At 42.2% G+C, this 17,175-nt stretch overlaps 1 protein-coding gene across 1 annotated transcript; it reads left to right on the top strand.

Moving 5' to 3' along the window:
* Positions 1-3,094: 3,094 nt before the first annotated feature.
* meox1 (mesenchyme homeobox 1) lies at positions 3,095-11,397 on the top strand. The gene is made up of 3 exons (XM_083904137.1): positions 3,095-3,980; positions 7,536-7,708; positions 10,625-11,397. Exons 1-3 carry the CDS (start codon positions 3,488-3,490, stop codon positions 10,745-10,747), a joined length of 789 nt encoding a protein of 262 aa, XP_083760263.1. The 5' UTR covers positions 3,095-3,487; the 3' UTR covers positions 10,748-11,397.
* The last annotated feature ends 5,778 nt before the right edge of the window (positions 11,398-17,175 follow it).

The following is a 17,175-nucleotide window of genomic DNA, read 5'->3' on the forward strand; positions in this document are numbered from 1 at the left end:
GGTTGAACTATATCAGACCCATGCCGTGTGAAAGAACTATCTGTGTCATTGGGGGAGAAAAGAGGTTCCAGATAATCAGAAGGATTTCACTTCCTCTTGGAAATGAACTCACTCTTCCCACCCATCCCTCCTTCTTATATATATATATATATATTTTTTTTTCCAACCACTCATCCTCAGGACAGTAGCTGAGATCCGCTCCTCCCACAGTGCAGTAAAGGCCCAGGTGATTTGAACTGGGGTCACGAGGGGTCATTCTGTCAGACTCAAGAGACTGATGGAGGGCCTCAATCCTGCCAGTGACATGAAGATGGATCAAATGAAAACACTCACACACACGCACACACTCTCACATGCACACACACACACACACACACACACAAACACACACACTTAAATGGAAAGTTACAGTCAATAAAAATAGACTTGCATAACATGATATAAAACTTAATGTAAGTTTGCATACGTGAATTTTCATACTTTCACACTTTCTCTCCCGTTTCATCGAACACACACTCACACCCACACTCTCACACACATACTCTCTCTCTCACACACACACACACACACACACACACACACACACACACACACACACACACACACACACACACACACCCTGCTAGATGGACAGAAACAGGTTGTCGGCAGGGTTGGGCGGTTGGGGGTAGATGTGACTCATGTCCAGCTCATTTGTCTGCAATCCACAGTGTGCACGACTGAGTTTGAGTTCACATACTCCCACATTTCTCAAACGCACAGGTTCCCACACACACATGTGCTCACGGTGGTTTGGCTTTTCTTTAAAAAAAAAAAAAAAAAAAATGACAAATCCCATTAAAAGAGCAAATCCAATAAAAACATTTCTCATTGAATTTTCCCTCGACTCTCTCTTGTCCCACAGCCCATTTATATTATAGAGCTTTAAAAAACTGGTATTAAAGAAGAAGCTGTGTTGAAACTTTCCTAAAAGGGCAAGACAATTTAGAATTGATTTAATCCATTAATGAATTGTAGATTTATGACTGTGCATGAATACACACTGGTTCAGTGGTGGCATAACAGATCACAGATCCCATCGACAGGAGCAGCACCACATATGCATGAAAAAAAACAAAAAACAAAGAAATATGCTGCAAATACAAATTGTTCAATTGTTCAGCTCAAGCAACTGAAACTGAAGCGAATGCAGTTTGTTTTATTGCGCCATTTAACCGAAGACAGACAGAAGTATTAGTACACACACTTTTTAAATGTTATTAAATGTAACTAAATGAAATTGTGTACAATCAGAATAAGACAATATAGTGTTTAAATATCCAAGCCTTTATCCTTTACTTGTATTTGTCTCATTCACAAAAAAAAAAACACATGAACATCCTTTATCTCATTCTCTGAGCTCCACGTGCACACGCACCGTCTCACTGACGTGTGTTTTCAGTGCACACACACACACACACACACACACACACTAATTTATACTGACACACAGATGGCCCCTGCTCTGACCGCAAATGTGGTGAAACTCCTGGTCCCTGTGGTGCGGCCAGAGCTCAAGCTGCCAGTAAAAGCGAGGGGATGCTTCATGGCTCAACAATTTGCTGGGTAAATGGAAAGGTTTTTCGGTGTGTGTGACCTCAAACACTCTTCTTTCTGTCTCTCTGTTGCTTCCTCTATCCGACTTTCGATTTTATTTGCTCCCATCCATCGCGTCTTCTCTTGATTTGGTTGGCGTTCTCCTATTCTGATTTTCTCTTGGCTGCTTTTTATGTCTTCTTTTACTAAAAAAGTCAGATTATACTTCAGTGTCCAGATAAAAGTTTTTGTTTGTATGGGCATGCAAAAAAAATAAAGGAGAGGTCCAAACGTTTTCTGACACACACCTACATCATATTTTATTTATTTTTCTTTCTACCTTTCATTTGGCCTCAAATCTTCTCTCTTTCTCTGTCCTTATGATGGAGGTGCCTGATCCTTCCCCTCCGGTCTGAGAGGTCAGGAGCAAAGTAAGGACACGTGAGGGGGAAGGCAAGACGACCTCAGCTCAAAAATATGAGCAGTATGAGGAGAAACTGTGCATTTCTGTATTCTGTGTGGTTCAGTGGGTTTATTGGGTAACTGATACGCTGAAATTTCCTCCAAAGTTGGTTTAGCCAAGACGGTTTTAATAGAATTAGAGACATTACTTCATAGAGAAGTGGCTTTTATCGTGAGTAGTGTGGAGATCTCAAAATCAGCGATCAGAAAATTGAATAATTACGTCCTCGCTTGATCCAGATGTGGTTCGTATACATGCGAGTCCTGTCACACACAACTCCTGCTACTGCTTAGGATCGCATGAGTACATAAGTAAGAGGTCTGCACAGAATCGCAAAAAAAAAAAAAAAAAAATCTTTCCCTAAGAGAAAATATGAGCTTGTATTTTTGAAATATGGCTCTGAAATTTCATATTGTGTTTCACTAAAGTGAGAAAACCTCGAGAGGTGTGAGCGCCTGTATAACCAAAGTCAAATCCAGTCCTCTTATCACCTCCAATCTAAGGAAAGTGTAGCCAGGTGGATTTGGGTGTGCAGCATTAATGTACACACACACACACACACACAGAGAGAGAAAGAAAAGAAACCACTTTTTAGACTGGAAGGGACAGGCAGGAATCTGGGGTGCAGAGAGTAAAAAGGGTTAGGGTTAACTTCCCCCTAAAGGGTGTCAAAAAAGGGAACTAAATTGGGTGTCAGAAAGTGCTAAGGAGCTGAAATAATTCAGGGTCCCCAGTTCCCATGTGGGTGGGTGCTTGCTTTATATTTTACAGACAATGTCCCTTTAAAAAAGCCCCACGTCTGGAAAGTCCATTAGATGTGCATATAAAATTTCCCCTGTGATTAATAGTTGATGAAGCAGGGTTGTTTGGAGGGTACTACCAACATGTGGCTGACAGGGCTCCTCCTCTGCAATCTCACATTACACTCCATAAACTTGCCACTCTTTCCCACCTATACGTTTAAAAAAGGAGGAGGGCTCACTTGTCAAGAATGCCTTAGAAGAGTTGTGAAAACAGCCAGCCCGAGAAGGGGAGTCCTGCAGTCGTAGATGCAGCTCTCTCTCCCGTCGAGCCACAGGCCAGTCAGATCAGTCAGGGGAGAAGCGAGGGTGTGTGTGTGAGTCAAACACAAGGGAGGAAAAGTGTGTCAGGAGGACCAGAGGCTCTGAAAGACGTCACACACACACACACACACACTCCCAGGCAGAGAGGGGAAACACGCTGTCACGAGGAAGGTGTCTATCCTCACGCATTTCTGGACTGTGGAAGAGGCACAAGTGAGCATTCCAGCGGTGGATGCAGGGAAACCATGATGAGCATTTAGTCAGCTGAACTGGATGTTTCTCTAAAAAGACACAAACTTCCAGTTTGCACTCGTCATCCAGGGAGAGACTTGCAATAAGACTATAGTCAAGACTGTGTGAAGTGTTTTTTTTTTGTTGCATTAGGATGGATCAGCCAGCCAGCAGCTGCATGCGGAGCGCCCACCCCAGCAGCCCCATCTGGGGCTGCATGAGGAACCCTCACCCAGGTACCAATCTGCAGTTGCCCTACCAACAGGGCCCTTTCTCCCTGCACCAGAAACCCGAGTTCCTGGCCTACACAGACTTCTCCAGCTCCTGCCTGGTGCCAACCGCACCACACGCAGCCTATCCGCGCGATGACAGACTGTACCAAGAGAGCCAGGGAGGTTACCAGAGAGCTGACTGGCAGTTCAACCCCTGCGAGACTCGGGTGAGAGCGTCAGAGGCCTGCCCGCCCGTCGTCACCCCCGCGGCGATGGGCGGCAGCGGGAGCGGAGGGCCCGAGCTGGACAGTGCGGGGGCAGAGAGGCTGCCAGGCGCTGTGCCCGGGTGCATAGAGGGAGAATACTCACCTCAAAGTGTGGCATCGGCCGACTCAGACAAGAAGAGCTCCAATAAGAGGAAGAGAGACGTGACAGGTGAGTCATGGATGAGAGTCAGCTGAGGTGTGGTGGTTTATAGAGGAGAGAAAACAGTCATTTAAAAACTTAGAAACACAGGAGGTTTTAGATTCATTATCAAAAATGAATGAATGAATGAATGAATGAATCGTTTATTTCGGGCATGACAAGTAATCAACATCTGCATACATCATCATTTATATTCATACACATGACCGAAAGGGACAGCGGGAGAAGCAAAGCTTATCTAGTCCCGCACATATAGTGCACATATAGTGGACATTCCTTTAGTGGACACTGGTGAATAGTTAGAGGAGGAAGCATGGAACAAGATATAAGCTTGACTGCTGGATAACTTGGATTACAAATCAAAAGTTGATTCAAGTTATTGTGCACATGTGCCACGCAACCGTTGTCGCTCCGTTTGAAGATCGTAACCAAGTCAAGGTTAAGGAGCTTGCGTCCTGTGCCGCAGCTGGCGCTGACACTAATTCTTGTTTTTTAAGGACCAAATTACACTCTCACCAGATAGCTATGTGAAAGGTGAGTAGGTGACAGCACTTTTGTGTTCAAGACACAGCCTTTAAGGAGCAGTTGCATCCTCTTATTGTTCGAGGACTTTGAAACGGCCCAAATGAATAATGAGCCATGTGAACGTTTCATTGCGCCGCTGTATCCGTGGGAAACAGACTATTGTTTTATAAAAGCACAAACGCGTTCAAGAAAAGTCATCACAGGTGCTTCAGAGTGTGTATTGGTTACAACACACTCTTGAATGCACGTCTTATTGCAAATTATTGTTAATTTTTAAAACACATCACATGATCGATGATAATTATATTCATATTTTTATTAAAAGGCTCTTTAAACCGCTAAAAAAAGCTAAAGCTCCACTTCCTTACACAACTCAACTTGTAGGGTAAGAAATTATGCTCTGAAATCAGATCACTGTATGTTTATGGATCACAGTAAAAGTGTATCCTCCGGTCATAGTTCAGCACTAACTGGAAGCAAAGCTAAGTGATATCTGTCACAGCCTCAAACTCAGACACGCAAAAGGCGAGAAAATTAAAATACACAACGATGACAAAAATATCAGTTCAATTAAACGGCTAAAGAAATTAAATGAATAGAGTAGTTTGGAGGGGGTTACGCTGAAGGGAACTGCGGGGGAGTGCAGACACCCACACCCCCCTAACCCCCCCCCACTCTTCCAGTACTTACCTTATTGTAACCTCCGCTCACTCCACTGAAAACACGCCAGACCACGTCTGGTAAAATCACTTGCCCGTGATCCACACTTTTTTTTTTTTTTACATTCTTATCCATTGACATTTTCCTGTCGTTGAGCCGTAACACAATCTCCCACTGAGTGCATGCAACATGTCTGACCACTACATTGGCTCTTTTTTTTTTTTTTTTTTGGTTGTTTTTTTTAGGGAAAGTCTTTGCATTGACGAGCTGGTTGAGCATATATTAGGAAAATATCCTGAAGGCATTCGTGTGAGAGACAGAGCTGCTATACAAGTCTGCTGCTGTCTCTCTCTCTCTCTATGTGTGTGTGTGTGTTAATAGAGTTATGAAAATGTGGCACACGCACGCACGTTTTCACACATGTGTCTGATATTAACTTTAACAGCACAATATTTTACATGCTCATACTTCTTTTATCGACTAAACATGCCACGATAAGAAAATCAATCTTGTGTCCTGTTATGAATTATCAGTATTTGTGAAATTAGAATTTTTGTTCATTTCCTAATGAAACAAAACTAATATATTTGCAGTTTATCAACGCCTAGTACGAGATTTAGCTGATTACAGCGTACTTTGAAAACAAAAAGGTGAATTTTTATTATATTTGACTCATGTGTAAGTATTTTACAATAATGCAATAATGAAAAAGTAATTTAACTTTAGTATTTAAAGTTTTACGCTATCATTCTCAAGTCTTAATAAATGTTTTCGTCAACGCATACGTCTAGTATAGTTTGATCACACGAATATCCATTATGAATGGACACCTAATACCTGCGTACAGTCACTCGTGTTGCAGTATGTTATAGTCATTAACCGAGTGCTGCCAACAAACACTAAACAAAGAGATAATGGTAACACTTTGTAAAGTCTTAGCACTAGAGTTTTACACACGCGGCGCGAATTATGCGATCAATCACATTTTTGCCTGTGGTTCTTTCTCTTAAAACAATCATTAATTAAGACGACGGCGACTTTTGCACCGTCCGCACACAAAAGGCACCAAATGTTGTTTGTCTTCGGGGCCCTGCTGTGCGCAGAAGCCTTTCTCTCTGAAAGTTTACAGCCTCTGGCTGTGCAGGATATTTTATTGGAGGCCTGTTTAGTGGCGAGCCAGTATGTGCACCGAGCCAGGTGTTCACTTGAACTAAAAACGGGGTTTGGCACGACTCCAGACCAGGCCTGACGAGAGACCGGGCTGCAGCGGCGGCGGCGGCGTCGGCGGCACACTCTGGAGCACCGTGTCACTAATGACGTTTAAACCGCAATAAGATTTTTTTTTTTTGCCCAACGAAAGCAGCGACGCACAAACTACACACAGACACATGCACACAATGTGTCCTGTTCACATCTGGCCCAGGTACTGCAGTCCATTATTGGCGAGCACCAAGCAAAACTCCTCACTCTGACAAATTAGAACCGTGTACAGTTATTTTTAACAAGAAAATAATCCCCTTTAATACACTGACAGTTAAATTAGCTATATTAGCTATTTATTTTTAGTCAACTTGGTCCAGATTTCTGCATTTGTGACGCCGCCAGCGACGCATTCATAGAGATATCTGGAGCTTCTTTCTCGGCTATATATTGGCTGTCATGTCGAGATGAGTTAATGTGGGTTTTCCGAGTGTTCCAATAGGAAATCTCTCTCTTTCACGCACACACACGCACACACACACACACATATAGCACAGAGACCTGGACACATCCGCACCTTTGTTCTTTTGTTAGAGTCTTTAACGATGTTCCGCTGCATTCCTCTCCTAACTCAGTCCCTCTGTGGCTGGTTTGGTGGCCTCTGCCCTGTGCCAACACATTCTCACACACACACAGAAAACACACACCATGAGTGAACGTAAAGCTGCACTTTAACTTTTTTATTTTCACATTTATGCAATTAACAGACAAATAAAAGTAGAATATACATAGAAAAATAAAATAACGGTATAATGACTAATACGACTAATGATGCTAACCCTGTAAACACATGATACAGGTGAACAGAGCTCAGGTGCGGGTGGTCTCATTTTTAAACTGCTGGTTTTTGGTGTTTACTATACAATGGGGGCCTCCTACAAAAGTCTTTGAGGTTGTGCTTTGCTGGTTGGAAAGTTCTTTAACAGTCTTTGTTTATTGGTCGACTATAGAGGGGCTAGTCGACACATTATTGGACAGCTAATTCAAACTAAATGAGCTGTGAATAAAGTGAAGTAGGAGTGGCACAACTAGGATTTCTAAGGTGATCTAAGTGGAAAGAATGTAATAAATACGTCTCTAAATGATTATCAAACTGTTACGAAAAAATTGCCTCTCCAGATAACCAGGAGTCCGGTTTTAAGGTGGACTCCAGCTGCAAGGCACGGAAGGAGCGCACAGCGTTCACCAAGGAGCAGCTGAGAGAGCTGGAGGCCGAGTTCACCCACCACAACTACCTGACCAGGCTCCGCCGCTATGAGATCGCCGTCAACCTGGACCTAACAGAGAGACAGGTACGGTTATATTTATACCTCACATGTGCGGCGTTCAGTACTGTATTCAAACCACAGTGATATGGAATAACAAAGTCTTGGTTTCAGGGGGAAAATATAATATTTTATGAATAAACAGGAACTGAAAGTTCATATTCCTGCAAGAATGAAAACTTTAACCCAAAGAGAGAAAAATAAACTTAAAATCTTCCCCCCCAAAAAAAGATAAACATCACTTCTTCTCTTTTACTTTTTTATTGCGGAAAGTATTTTAAATGATTCTACATGTACCGTTAGTAGGCGAGGCATAAACAGAGTTGCATTTGAATTACAATGAGCCATTTTTTCCAGAATCCATTTCATCCTGTGGTTGTAGCAAAAGAAAAAAAAACGAAAAAAAAAAAAAACGACATGCAGCTTTAATGAGTGGGCGGCAGCTCCAGACCTGATTAAATCGTACGAACATGTGTCAATGCCTGCTGAATAAAACCTCAGTCTGTCTGTCTGTCAGGTCCAGTGTCCCAGCTTCTTCTAATGAGGCCGTGGTGCCACAGTGACCACACATATTGCCGTCTGCTGCTAAATCTGTTTCCCAGACCCCACAGACACACACGCATGCACACAGGCGCACACACACGTCTGCAAAGAGACTTACAAACTCGTACATATAGCGACTTCACTGCAACTTTTGGGCATTTTCCAGCTCATCCTATAAGCTTTGGCTTGATGTAACCTTTTCAATAAGTCACATTGAGCAGATGACCCTGTAGGTGAAAGCGCTACAGGGTTATCTGCAGCGTGTGGATGATAGAATTCAGCTCAGATTTAGCGTAGAGCTGCAACTCACGATTCTTTCCATTATCGATGAATCTGTTGATTATTTTCTCATTTAATTTTTGGTGCATAAGATGTCAGAAAACATAAAAAAATGTTGATCTGTTTATCAAACGTGGAAATAATGAGGTTCTCAAATGTCTTGTTTTTGTCCATAAACTTTACTTCTGGAGCAAAAAAAAAAACTGAAAATATACACAATTTAAGGAGCTGAAACAATCAGAAATCTTGTTTAAAAGCTTCAAAAATCCGATTATCAAAACCTCTGTGATCTCAGATATTCAATCCAGAACAAACACTATAAAAAAAAAAGACTAAAACTGTCAACAAGCTCATACTCAACTAAAATTTGATATTTTTCGAAGCCGCATGACAGTAGGTCACATTTATGTAATTCATTCAGACTCACAGTTCTGCTGCTGTATGTGTCCGCCGCTAATAACACTCCCCAAGCATTTCCACCTGCTTGACTACTAAAAACTAATGTGCCCAGCTGTTTGAGGAATTTATTAAGTCTTTTAGAGCGAATAAAATATCTTCAGCAGAACTCTGGCTCGGGCCGAGCTCCACAGGCAAGATCAGATCAGGGATGTCAGCAAACCATGAAAGATGGACTAACACGTTGTTGCTTCAGCAGAAATGTTGTCAACCCCCATATATATGACCATTAAATCCTCACTGGACAGCTGAGATTTTAAAAGAAAAGTGTATGGACTAATCCGATCACTTAATCTGCTGCGACAAGAAGCATGCACACTAGCACAAAGTGTCATTACTGAATAATGTCTTAATCGTAAACTAGGATCCTACCACGGATTTAATTGCGGTTGTTTCTTTTTCCTGCTAACTTTTCCCTGGAATTTTTCTTCACTCTCAGGGAAGTGCATGTTGTGCTGCTATTCTTGGCCCGGAGAGTTAAAGCATGATATTCTCATTTCAGAATAGCAGAGAGCAAACTTACATCCTGTCTATGCTGACATCCTAATAGATGCCTCTTCTGACCTACTGTCTATACGACGCTCTCCGTCTACACGAGCTGAGGCTTTTTGGGCGGCCAGAACTGAACTCTTTACACCGCGGGATTCATGCAAATTACAAGGCCAATGCAATCTAAGCCGCTTTATACACAGCACTGGGGAGATTTGTGGGGGATTATTTTTGCCTGTTTTTCTGCTGACTGTGTTGTAAATGTTGACGCAAATTGCAAAACAGAGGAAAAAAGCCACAGTGGTCGTGCTACACGTTCAAATGTGGTGAGGGAAAAAAAAAAAAAAACTCACTCTCTCAACTGTGTCTCTGTGTTATACAATAACATATAACAATAACATACAATTAACAATAGCTATTGTTTTAAATTGTGATGCCAGGTGTTTATTTGTACTTTTTTTTTACTGTTATGGGCTTAAACGGCTGCAACTAATCATTATTATGACGATTTTTCTTCATTCAGATTCCTTCAAATGAATAGGCATAAACCTAAAAAAAAATATTGTTTTCTATGAGAGAAGACAAAGAAAATCAGTCATGATTTATCTAGTAAAGTAAATGTTGGCATTTTTTACAAATATAGATCAATTAGCGAGAAAGTAATTTACCTTTTACGCAAACTTTGCTCAGAATTGATTAATTTTAATTATTTAGAACAATATATTGATGACGCCATATACTACTGCTGTTAAAGGTACAATATGTAAGAATGTGGCCAAAAACGGTTACTACTTTCAAATTCAAAACACCGAGGTCTTTTAGGTTTCGTTTTCTGACGTAACTGGCAACCCGTGGTTGCTCGGCAGCTGAGACTCTACTGACTGCAATGATTGGTAGACGGCGCCACATGCAAAAACATGATTTCAAAACATAAACATGATTTGCAGTCCGTAAAATGTTTTTTTTAAATGCTAATATTTTAGCGGTACTGTTGTTGTTGGTGAGTTCAGTTTGTTATATAAACATTATTCCTGAGTCTCTGTGACATATTAGGAGGATTTTATGGCCAGTTGCTTTAGATTTATTACATAATGCACCTTTAAATTAAGATCATTTTAATTTGGGTTTATTGAGATAAATTCTAAAGGCAACATATCCTGTGTTTCTGTGCTCCAGGTGAAAGTCTGGTTTCAGAACAGGAGGATGAAGTGGAAGAGAGTGAAAGGAGGACAGTCGGCTTCTCCGAACGACCTGGAAAATGACGACATAGACTCCGCCGCGTCGCCGAGCTCTGAATGAAAAAGGCGGTCGGTCGGCATCGTCGTCATCATCATCATCATCATCATCATCATCAGGAGGAGGAGATGCTAAAATCACCTTGTGACGCTGAGAGACTGGGGTCAAGTGGACACTAATGCAGCACAATACAAGTTTGAAAAGCTGCACAAATCTAATAATTATTCAGACTTATTATAATTATTATTATTATTATTATTATTATTATTCCCAGGAAGAAATCACTGAGCATCTCCTTTGCTGAATTTTGTTGTAAATAGTTTTTTTTTGTCAATAATGAACTGTGTTTTGATATCAATACAAGTTTTTGAGGCCACCACTTGTTGCAGCGATGATAATAACGGTCATTGTAGATCAGTGACAAAGTCGTATGTTGGCTTCGAGACCATGTGATGTCTTTATCAGACCCGTGATGTGATTGTGTTTGAGTGCATCATCTCCTGTGGTTCCAATATTGTAATTATGCCATTTGATGCTTGACTGCAACCACCTGGGAAAAATAGGTTTGCCAAGACATAAGTGCCTGCGAATCTGTCATTTGTTTCTTTTCCTATAATATTGTTATTTTTCTGTCAAGCATTTTTACTCTTTTCTTTTTTTTTTTATACATGTCGAATGTTGTTGATGATTAAATACAGATGTTACTGCAAACAGAATAAATGATCTGCTGCAAAATGTGTAAAATATCTTTTATAATTTCTTCCGCTCGTGTAACGCAGGTATAATTTTACAGTCTGTCGATCAGTTTTCTTGGCTGACGGCTTCATCACGTGTCGACTATGTGGTCAGATATTATGTGGCTACACTTGCTAAGACTCGATGGCACATTAACGGAGGAGCCATTTGCTTTTAAAATTAGCAGCTGACATGGAGGGCCATCAATCGCGTAAGCTTATATGTCCCTGTAAGCATGCCAAAGGTATCTCAGCCAAGTTTTGCAGATATCTGTATCTGTATGTATAGCGATTCAAATAGGCCTGGTCTCTGCTCGCGAGTGGCTCTTTTCAGATAATGAGTCAAACATGTGAGTCAAACCGATGATTAATCATGTCATTTCCTGTGCCAGAACCAGGAAAAAATGACAATGATCAACAGGACAATCAATAAAGCTGGATTAAGTGAGATCTTTTTGGTTAAGAGTTTCTTAAATGACCGTCCAAAAGGCTTCATCGGCTCTAATGTGATGATATATGATAAACTAGAGAGATAAAGCATCATCGAGAAACATCAAAAGTTCAGTTGCCTACTTTTAAACACTCGTGATTTCCATGATCTGAATGACAAATAACTTTAACTGACCTTCTGTGACCAAGAACTTCATTGGTTTGGTTCAGTCTGATCAACAATGCTAGCTGCAGAAACGGGCTGATGTACTCTGGGTGATGGAAAAGATATACACTGAAAAACAAAAAGGAAATTCAAAATATATAAAAAAAATAATAATTTTAGCACTAGTGCTGGAGCTGTAATAAGTGAAAACGACACTAGCAGGACCATTGGGGCCACTTGCTACTGATTGGTTGCGGAAACACAACATTCTGAGCCAGCACGAGCAAGATGATGTCAGACTGAATAAATGACCTGAAACTGAAAAATTCATTCTCGAAAATGAACTTGCAGCATAAACGCACACGTGCACACCCGCACCTCATGGGCTTCATCGTCCCAGGTGCAGCCGTAATAAGTAACGTGGGTGCTCATTGGGAGTTCCTGCGACGGAGCAAGCTTTACTCTAAATCCTTCCCAATGATTATATAATTATCTTCTTTAATATCTCATACGGGGGTCGGATATCCCTGAGGTGAGATCAGAATCTCGGCTGTCATCAACGCCCACCCAGATCCTGTCTATAGCAGTATAATCCTTATAGAATGTTTTCATTGTGGCAAGTGGTCTCTCGTAGACCCAACACTGATCACCCTGATTGGTCTGAAGTGACCTGACATGCACTAACACAGCTATACGTACATGTAGTAAGTGTCCGTGCGTGTGCGTGCACGTGCGTGTGTTGCAATAGGAGCATTCATTTTTGCACACCATCACTGTCATTCCAGTCAGCTCACAAAGAGCCATTAACTTGACAAGGTGGAGTCAGGCTCCAAAAAGCTAAAAGTATTTGGCCCCCACACACTATTTTTAACGGAAGCATCTGGATGGGGCCAATTTGATCTCAACCTGAGTGGAACCTAGACAAACCCACGCACAGGGCCCCCGCAGGACCAGAGGAAAAAAAAAAAAAAAAAAAAAAAGAAAAGAAAGAAAAAAAAAAAAAGCTTGCTGGCTGACCACTTGCGTATGATGGAAAAGGGAAATAATAGGTGGGTATGGGTGAAAAGACGGCTTCTCAAGTACAGGATGTTGTTGTAGCAGGTAGCCAGTCATCCAATTTCCTGCTTCCCAAAGAAAACAAGAGCCTGAGCATAGGAGTCCCCCCCGACTTACAATAGTGGGCCTATGCTCAGACTCCGGCCAGCCAAACAAAGCCCTCAGAGGTTACTGCCCTTTCTGCTGGTCTACAGGGAGTGGAGCTGGTGGGAGGGTAGTATGCTTGTTCCACACACACACACACACACACACACACACACACACACACACACACACACACAAACACACAGAGAGAGGGAGATATTTGGGGTCAAGTGTTACTGTACATCTGACCCCTCTGGGCCCCTGTTGCAGCTCCTGGGGGTGAAATAGCTCCAAGTCAACCCTGTGCCCATTCCCCCCCCACCCCCCCCCCCCCCGGCTCAGCCTCTATTAGGGTCTATTATTGTATTAGTGGTAATAGTAGTCCAAATAAACCATGTCCATTTGTAATGATAGCATTAATATCAGTAGTGTAAACTAATGAGACTGGAATGTTGTTCTTTCACCACAGAGGTCCCTTTTAAAGGCACAGGGGTGGCCAAATTTATGGATTAGATTTAATTTGGTGTATTGTGATTGCTGGATCCAAAAGTTTGCCAAAAGACCCAAGTAGGCAGAAAATATAAGTTTCAGCTTTCACTATTGTGGAGGAAAGTATTTCATCTTACTTTGCCAGTAGTCGTGTACACCTTGCTATTTTAATTGATTTAGCATAAATTGGACAGAGTATTAATACGGACAGATGGACGCAGTCCCGGCACTTTCTCCTCCGCTGTGATCGTAAAAGCAGACTCAGCTGCAGAAAACATTCTTGAAATAGCTCTTGGTCTTTGAATACAACCTTCACTGTGGGCAAAGAGCAATAAGAAAACATTCGTCAGAGTTTAAACCGCCTGCTGACTTCACCGTCAGCCGCTCAACAAGAGTATTCTTTAAACAGGCTTTCAGCACATGGAAGGTATTGCCACTAAAAGCACAGATTGCAGCACTGAGCCAACTGTTCTCGAGAGGACCACGTCACCAGCGCGGAGCTAAAAAAATGCTGCATCTGTGGACAAACGCAAATTTGCAGTGATGAATCATCCTGATGGATAAAATAATATTAAAAGGAAATGGAAAATGTGGATTTTGTAAAAGATATGGATATGCAAAGTGCGAGTTTGCAGGGCTTTTTTTCATTTTTTTTTTTACTGAGTCTCAGGTGCAAATTTTCACACCAAATGTAAGCAGCAACATTATGACAATTTATCTGCTGCCATACTTTATTGCACATAATAATAATAAAACTTAAGAGTGCAAATGAGTGGCAGAGCAGCGATTTTAACCAGCTATGGATCCTTTTTTGCGTCTGAAGTTCTTCACAGGAAAAACGTTTATTTAGAAAGCCCAGCGCTCTGCTCCAGCTCCAGCTCCAGCAGCTCTTGGCGGGGAAAGCGCTTGATGGATCGCCGGAGGTGTGAAGGTCATCTCTACAAGAGTCGACCAGAGAAATTAAAGCATGTCCTTCTCCGACTGGGCCCTGTGCTCTGCACCGCGAGCTCCATCTGCACGCTGTTATTGTGCACCGAGGAGGCATCCCACCACTTACATCAAAGACTCTTTTCACCAAAAGTCTGACAGGCTGATAGGGAGGGAGACGTGAGATAGTGAAAGACAGGATAACATCATAATGGGGTAATATTGTCAAGGTGTGTGTGTGTGTGTGTGTGTAAAGAAAGAAGGGGAGGAGTGTTTGTGGACTTTTTGCATTTAGGAGGCAAAGAAAAAGGATCATGTAATATCTGGAAGCTGGTGATGATACGATGAATCATTTTCTTTTGTCAGACTTGTGACAAGACTTTGGAAAAGCTCAACAGAGAAGTCAGCGATTTCGGATTCTGCCTCCTGTTAATTCTCATCTATTTAAACTTGACAGAAACAGTCTGTTCTGGACATACAGTATCTGACTCACCTTACTGAGGGAGGCTAAAAAAAAGTCTACAGCGAGCTGGGTTTTGTCAAATGAAACAGACCCAGGAGAAACTTAATGCAACAAGACTGTTCTCCTTTCTTCCTGGCCCATTGCTCTGCCCTCCTCTTTTGCGATCCTTCATCCAGAGAGTTGCAAAGAAGCACTAGACACAAATCCCCCCCGCTTTCTTTTCATCCTCATTGTTATTTCAGGCCACCTGCAAATCCATTTCTCCATTTCTCGGCATCGTCGTATGTCTGTTTTCGGCCCCCTCGCACATGTGAGACAGAAACCGCCAAACGAGAAGCGAGAGAGAGGGGAGGAGAACACATGTGATGGCTTCCGCACATCCTCCCAAGACGGCCGTTGCGTTGAAAGAGGCATACGAGGATCGTGTGTGCGTGTGTGTGTCATGTCAGTGGTGAACCATGTTTGCATGTGTGTGAGCTTGCGTGTCAGCCTATGTACCTGAGAGAATGCAAACAAGCCTGGTGAGCAGACCCGTGTGTGCTCAGTCGGAAGTAGTCAGCAACGGACACTCATGCAGCACTGCCTCTGCTCATCCTTCCACCCACCCCCCACCCCCAAGCTGCTCTTGTCTCCTGTGATTAGCGGCTCCTGCAGGAGTTATAAATCTTCTATTTCCATTGCACAATCAGCCAAGAAGGCCCAACATTGAAAGGCTGCACAACATTAAATTATACTGAGACTTCCTGCAAAAAGCGCCTTTGGACGTTGGAGAAGGATACGAGAGCCCCCAGGCCATGGGACTCTGGTCTATGGCTCCCTCTGGTTGGTGCTTCTGACCTGCTGTGTCCTGCCTGTGTGGAGCCAGGAAACACAGCAGCACTTTTGACTCTGCAAATCATCACACACAGGACCACTCAATCACACCGATTGCCAAGCAGAGGGAACACAGAGGGCCTTGTTCACCTGGCCTGGAAACACGCAGCATGAGAAGGTGGAGAGCAAGGCTTCCGTGTCTTGAAGATATTAAGAAGATCAACCGAAAAACAATCGCACTAAAACATCAATTGGTCAGATAAATCCAATATTCCACTCAAGCTTAGTTTACACATGATTTTCAGCCCAATTTTCCAGTTTTGCAACACACTCACCAAAAAGCTCCAGAATACCAATCCCAATGTGTGAATTCCAACTCAGGTTGCAAACTCAGGTTGAGCCTGCTGGAGATTTACTATGAGTCTGAGACAAATCCAGTCAGTCTGAAACAAGGAGAGGTGTGAAGAAAAGGGGTAGTGAATCTAGTGAAAAAGAGGACGAACAAACAATACAATTGCTGGCGGACATGCCGGTATCAATGATAAACTCCTCCCTATATCAACAGAACTTATGTTTAATGCTTTCTTAGGCAAACCTACGTCTTGCATGACATAAAATATTACACAAGACATAAAACGTGTGACATGAAATGTTACACAAGACATACGGCATGTCATGTCAGTTTATTGCATCCAGATGATTTAGATTTGCCAGTATGGGCCACTGTGAAAATCAAATATATAAATATTCAAGAACAAAAAAAACAGACACCATAATTCCCAGATGGCATCCTATTAATCTCTTTAGACTCTCACTACACTTGCTTCTCCGTTTTGAAAGCATTTATTTAGTTTCCAGGTGGATTTTTAGAGCAACTTATTGTTGGGATTTGTAGGCGGTCATCTTCGACAAAGCTTTTATTCTCTGAATGAGGTAGAATGGCGCCATAAATGCTGGCACTGTCTTCTTTTCAGGTAAACTTGTACTGCAGTAATGTCATTTATCTTAGCTAGTGAGACGGAACAATGTGCTTTTTCCCACAACTACAACAGAACTTATAACTTAACTTTTTCTGGTTTGGTCTTAATGAGCCATAAAGTAATTGATGACAGTGTCTTGCAGGATTGTTTCATTATTAAAGAGCTTTTGGATTGATGTCTTAGCCGGGTGCAGGAAAAGTGTCACATCCACCTGAAATGTTCCCAGCAGCCGATAATGTTTATGTAGTGTCTGAGGGGATTCAGGTTCCCAGAACTAGGGACTGTAGGCACGGGACTGCATTTTGTGAGGGTTTAGTCCCAGATACTTTTAGACTAGTCTGTCTACCTCA

The sequence above is a fragment of the Microchirus variegatus genome (genome assembly GCF_963457635.1).
Source record: "Microchirus variegatus genome assembly, chromosome: 17".
NCBI lineage: Eukaryota > Metazoa > Chordata > Actinopteri > Pleuronectiformes > Soleidae > Microchirus > Microchirus variegatus.